Raw genomic sequence first — 6000 nt, forward strand, 5'->3', positions numbered from 1 at the left:
AATGTGGGTGCACGGAAAGCCTGGGTGCAAATACAGCTACAAATGTACATACAGTTAGCCTAAATGGCATGTTAGCATCGATTAGCATGTCGTGCTAATCAATGCACACTCCACGTAAGTCAACTTGAATCCGTCCCTGATCGTGTTGTTACACCCTCCGACAACACACCGACGAGGCAAGATGTTTCCAAGGTACGGAAAATGGTCGAAAAAACCGAAAATAACAAAGCTGACTTTGACTTGGTGTTTGTAATGTGTTTGAAAATTGGCGGATTGACTACCTATGTGATGTCACGCTGTGACGTCATCGCTCCGAATATGAATAATATAAATAATAGAAAGGCGTTTAATTCGCCAAAATTCACCCATTTAGAGTTTGGAAATCGGTTAAAAAATATATATGGTCTTTTTTCTGCAACATCAAGGTATATATTGACGCTTACATAGGTCTGGTGATAATGTTCCCCTTTAAGATTAAAGCCGTGTACAGAGAGAGTATGGCCAAATCCGTTTTTTATAAGGTGGTAGCAAACATGGCGCCCTGTAGTCCTGTGATGGGCTTTTGACCAATCAGAGAGAGAATCGCCAGAGGATCTGATTCTCAAACTGTGGTGCGCAGGCAGCAGCTGATGGTAGGCCAAATAATCAATTGTGAAGTGAAGTGAAGTGAATTATATTTATATAGCACTTTTTCTCTAGTGACTCAAAGCGCTTTACATAGTGAAACCCAATATCTAAGTTACATTTAAACCAGTATGGGTGGCACTGGGAGCAGGTGGGTAAAGTGTCTTGCCCAAGGACACAACGGCAGTGACTAGGATGGCGGAAACGGGGATCGAACCTGCAACCGTCAAGTTGCTGGCACGGCAACTCTACCAAGCGAGCTATACCGCCCAATTAAATATTTTAACAGTGTTACTGTTCATATTGCGTCGTGTGGCTAAAAATGTTAAATAGCTGCCTTGTATTTAATGAATACTTAGACCTACAACGCTACTCTATGTTAATGTTGGTCATTTTGGTCATTACGGTGGTACTTGGAGAGCCTAGTGTTTTCTGAGATGGTACTTAGTGGAAAAAAGATTTTCTTAAAGCAGACTGTTAGGTCTTGTTTTACCTATATGCTTATTTAGGTGTCTTAAAAGCCTACTGAAATTATATTTTCTTATTTAAACGGGGATAGCAGGTCCATTCTATGTGTCATACTTGATCATTTCGCGATATTGCCATATTTTTGCTGAAAGGATTTAGTAGAGAACATCCACGATAAAGTTCGCAACTTTTGGTCGCTAATAAAAAAGCCTTGCCTGTACCGGAAGTAGCAGACGATGTGCGTGTGACATCACTGGTTGTAGGGCTCCTCACATCCTCACATTGTTTACAATCATAGCCAGCAGCAGTTAGAGCGATTCGGACCGAGAAAGCGTCAATTTTCCCCATTAATTTGAGCAAAGATGAAAGATTTGTGGATGAGGATATTGAGATTGAAGGACTAGAAAAAAAGTAAAATAATAAAAAGTTTAAAAAAAAAGAAAAAAAAAAGGCGATTGCAGGTGTCATTACACACATTTACTAGAATAATTCCATTGTGTTAGTGTTTTAGTCAGATTAAATAGTACCTTTAAAGTCCGAGGGGGTGTGGCCACGGAGGCGTTAGTTGACCCAGTGTCTCTGAGGCAAGTCACGCTGCTGGAAGCTCCGCTGATGTCACCGGTAAGAGCCGACTTATTACCACAATTTTCTCACCGAAAACTGCCGGTTGACATTTGGTCGGGATCCATGTTCGCTTGACCGCTCTGATCCATAGTAAAGCTTCACCTTCGGGAATTTTAAACAAATAAACACTGGCTGTTTATGTGGCTAAAGGCTAAAAGCTTCCCAACTCCATCTTTCTACTTTGACTTCTCCATTATTAATTGAACAACTTGCAAAAGATTCAGCGACACAGATGTCCAGAATACTGTGTAATTATGCGGTTAAAGCAGACTACTTATAGCTTGGATCGGGCTGGAAAATAATGTCCGCTACAACCCGAGACGTCCAACGCACGCGTCATCATTCTGCGACGTTTTCAACACGACACTTCGCGAGAAATTTAAAATTGCAATTTAGTAAACTAAAAAGGCCGTATTGGCATGTGTTGCAATGTTAATATTTCATTATTGATATATAAACTATCAGACTGCGTGGTTGGTAGTAGTGGGTTTCAGTAGGCCTTTAATTTAATAATAATCAGGCAACACGTTTCAACTCAATGCCTCGGATCACTCCCGTTTTATCAACAACCTCGTGAGTCCAACTCTTCTTCGCTCTCGTGACGTCACACACTGAACACAGGCTACGGTGGCTCGGACGTGACAAAACAGTACATGACACAGACCAGGGCAAATTAAGGCCTGGTTAAGATTTTCAATCTGGCCCGCCGGACATTCCCAAATAATTTTTTTAGACGTTTAAGATGGAAAGTGTAGCTGCCATTATGATATGCAGTCATGTTTTCTAATGACCGTAAGTCTTCAACTATACTAAGTATTTCAATGCTTGGAATATGCGCTTATGGATGATAAACCAGTTACTATGGTAACCTAATTAGTTACTATGGTCATCTATGTCACAGCAGCTCAGACGAGGCACCAAGCAGTGTGGGCAGGAAGTGTTTCCACAGACGCGGAAGGAGTTTTTCACAACAAAGTTCTAAAGCTTAGTGATGTATAGAATAGAATAGAATGTACTTTATTGATCCTGGGGTAAATTCAGCAAATATCATATATTTCAGATTGTAGGTGGGTTTATTTTGTACCCTTTGTGTTCATATGTCACTGTTTGTTGCATTTTTGTTGCGTTTCACTTGATTGTAAAATATGTCGATCGAAAGGGGGTGTGACGTTCATATTTTGTCAATATTCGGTATTTTATCCTTCATAGAAAAATTTCAAATTCCATTACGTTTTTTAAGGCGTTCTGTCATAACGTTTTTAGCATTCAATTAGACATTATTGTGAAGTTTTGTATTAGTGATCCTAAAAATAGATACGCCATCCCCCGGACACATTTTTTTCTCTAAATGTGGCCCCCGAGTCAAAATAATTGCCCTGTCCTAAACGATTGATCAAAACCCCCTTGCATGACTTCAGGGCGCCATGATTGCTACAGACTTTAAAACCAAGTTGGCCACACTCTCTCCATATACGGCTCTGTTTAAAACGACATAACAGCACCACCTGTTGTTGTAAAGTGTGAATTACTGGGGCTTTGAAGCAAGTGTGTGGATCTCACATGGTGGAGGGACATTACTGCCAAAAGTTTGGACTGGAAGAAAATTGTTTTTATTAGAGATGTCTGCTTTAAAATGTAATATCGGAAATTATCGGTATCGGTTTCAAAATGATGGGTATCTGTTTCAAAAAGTAAAATTTATGACTTTTTAAAACGCCGCTGTGTACACGGACATAGGGAGAAGAAGAACAGAGTGCCAATAAACCTTAAAGGCACAGCCTTTGCTCTGAACCGAGGATGTCGTTGTGACTTGTGCAGCCCTTTGAGACACTTGTGATTCAGGGCTATATAAGTAAACATTTATTGATTGATAGATTTTCACTGAATATCAGTCGCAATTTTACAAAAAAAGCTTAAAATGTTGTCAATTTTATTACAAGAGTCATAATCTTACTCGACAAAAGTCACAATTTTATAAGAACATTTCACGTTTTCGCAATATTGTAATAATAATTGGAAGTTTGCTCGGCAAAATTATGACGCAAGTAATTTCACTCAAAAAATTTCAATATTTTACAAGAACAGCAACCTCTGGTCAACATATTTTATATGTTGACCAGAGGGGGAGCAATTTTAAAAGCGACACAGTCAATTTGAAAAATCCCTCCTTTTTGGGACCACCCTAATTGTGATAGATTTCACCAGCAGGGGTGCACATGAGACATTCTCTATTAGAAGCAATGGTTTTCCGTTTTGAGACCATGATTTATGTCCTAACTTGTTCACACATCCTCATATGGAAGGTACTTTTCCTTGTTCATGGCATAAGAACACACACATCTATCTAGATCACACACACACACACACACACACACACACACACACACACACACACACACACACACACACACACACACACACACACACACACACACACACACACACACACACACGTATTTGTTACCTTCTTGAAACCTCCAAAAAATGCCTACCTCTTTAAGACCACCCTTTCTAGATATATAAAGAAGAGTATTTACAACATTACCAATATATACACACTATGCAAATATAAAAAAGCTTGTTTTGAAAAAATTGTTGGAATTTCACAAGAAAAAGGTCACAATTTCACAAAGAAAACTTTGAATTTTGGCAGTATTATAACTAAAGTAGTCATTTTACTCAATGCAAGTCAAAATTTTACAAGAAAAACTGAACATTTGTGCAATATTATGATAAAAGTTGGAATTTTACTCAATAACAGTTGTAATTTTACAAGAAAAACTTCAAATGTTGTCAATTTTATGAAAAGAGTCGTAATCTTACTCGACAAAAGTCACAATTTTAGGAGAACATTTTACATTATGGCAATATTATAATAATAATTGGAATTTTGCTGTGACAAAATAGTAAAATAGTGACAAAAAATGTACATATTTTCCAAAAACAAAACATTGGCAATATTGTAATGTAAGTCAGAATTTTGTATGAGAAATGTCACCATTTTGCATTAAGAAGTAATAATTTTACATGAAAAATTTTTTTCGAGAAAAATATTGCAATATTAAACAAAGAATATGAAAAATTTTTCCCGATTTTCTAAGAAAAAAAGTTGACACATTATGAGAGAAAGACTGCTTTTAGTTTATTTTTTTTAAATTGTTTGTTATTGGTTTTTAATCTTCATTCCTTACTTCAAGTTACTACATTATTTTTCTATATGCATATTTATTTTATGTTTTTTTAATTAATTTTGGCCAAAGGGGCCACATTTCAATTTCTTACACTCACTTGTTATTTCATATGTTGGCCTGAGGTGAAGCACTTTTAGTAGCGACACAGTCAATTTGAAAAATCCCTCCTTTTTGCTGCGGAACGGGGTGTGCCAGTACCGGCCTCGAAGACAGCGACAGGTGCGTAGATGGCCCAGGTGGGTGTTGTTATCTAATCACCTGTCGCCTTTATTAGCAGCAGCCGAGATGAGACATGTAGTCGGATTTGTAGGTGCTGCTGGGTGGATGCAGGAGAGAAACACATTTTGCTGGAAAGGAAAAGCCTCTGCACATTTATGAAAATAAAACAGTGTTATACCCTGAATTCCGGGCTCTCCTGGCAGTGTGTGGTGGTCCGAGAAACCCATGAGAGAGCAACCTCTACACCATTCTTTGTGAATTATATTCATTTGCCATGAGTTGGCAATAAAACAACAAAACATAACGTAACATAAAATCTTACTGGCCATTTATTGAAAGTTTGTCCATTTTGAAAATATCTAGAATAAAGGCAAACATTTACCAACAACATGGTCAAAATAAATGATACATCCTTCTAACAGAAAACATATTAATGATGAGTATTATTAGTTGTCTGAACAATGTTGACACATTACAGTATGTCAAAATTAGCACACCAGTTCCTATAATAAATATACAACATACATTGTCATTCTGCTATGTGGATCCTATAAACCTAACAATGCAGCCTATTCTAAACATTAAAAAAAATGTTCATGTGATTATTTATATGAAATAACAATGTATTTTGTGTAATCAGAATCGTTTCATATTTTGGTATCCTGCATGCATCATTTCATATTAATACCTATTTATTCTATAATTTCTATGTTTTTGTAATTTTAGTATTCTCTTTAAAAAAAACCCTAACCGTGTCAAAAAGAAGCTTGTGAGTGTTTTTCCAGTCCTCTCAGAGCGAATCCCTGCCGCAATAACGCCTGCACTTGTCTTGTTGTTCTGGTAAAAGAAAAACACACAACAGCCACGTTAATGT

At 37.3% G+C, this 6000-nt stretch overlaps 1 protein-coding gene across 1 annotated transcript in view; it reads right to left on the minus strand.

The window, feature by feature from the left end:
- Positions 1-5437: 5437 nt before the first annotated feature.
- Positions 5438-6000, minus strand: part of pkd1l3 (polycystic kidney disease 1-like 3) — a 44013-nt gene continuing 43450 nt past the window's right edge. The window contains exon 13 of the mRNA XM_061887297.1: positions 5438-5963. Coding sequence (XP_061743281.1) covers positions 5917-5963 — 47 coding nt within the window. The 3' untranslated portion in view covers positions 5438-5916. The remainder of the gene's footprint in view (positions 5964-6000) is intronic.

The sequence above is a fragment of the Nerophis ophidion genome, linkage group LG25, assembly GCF_033978795.1.
Source record: "Nerophis ophidion isolate RoL-2023_Sa linkage group LG25, RoL_Noph_v1.0, whole genome shotgun sequence".
Taxonomy (NCBI): domain Eukaryota; kingdom Metazoa; phylum Chordata; class Actinopteri; order Syngnathiformes; family Syngnathidae; genus Nerophis; species Nerophis ophidion.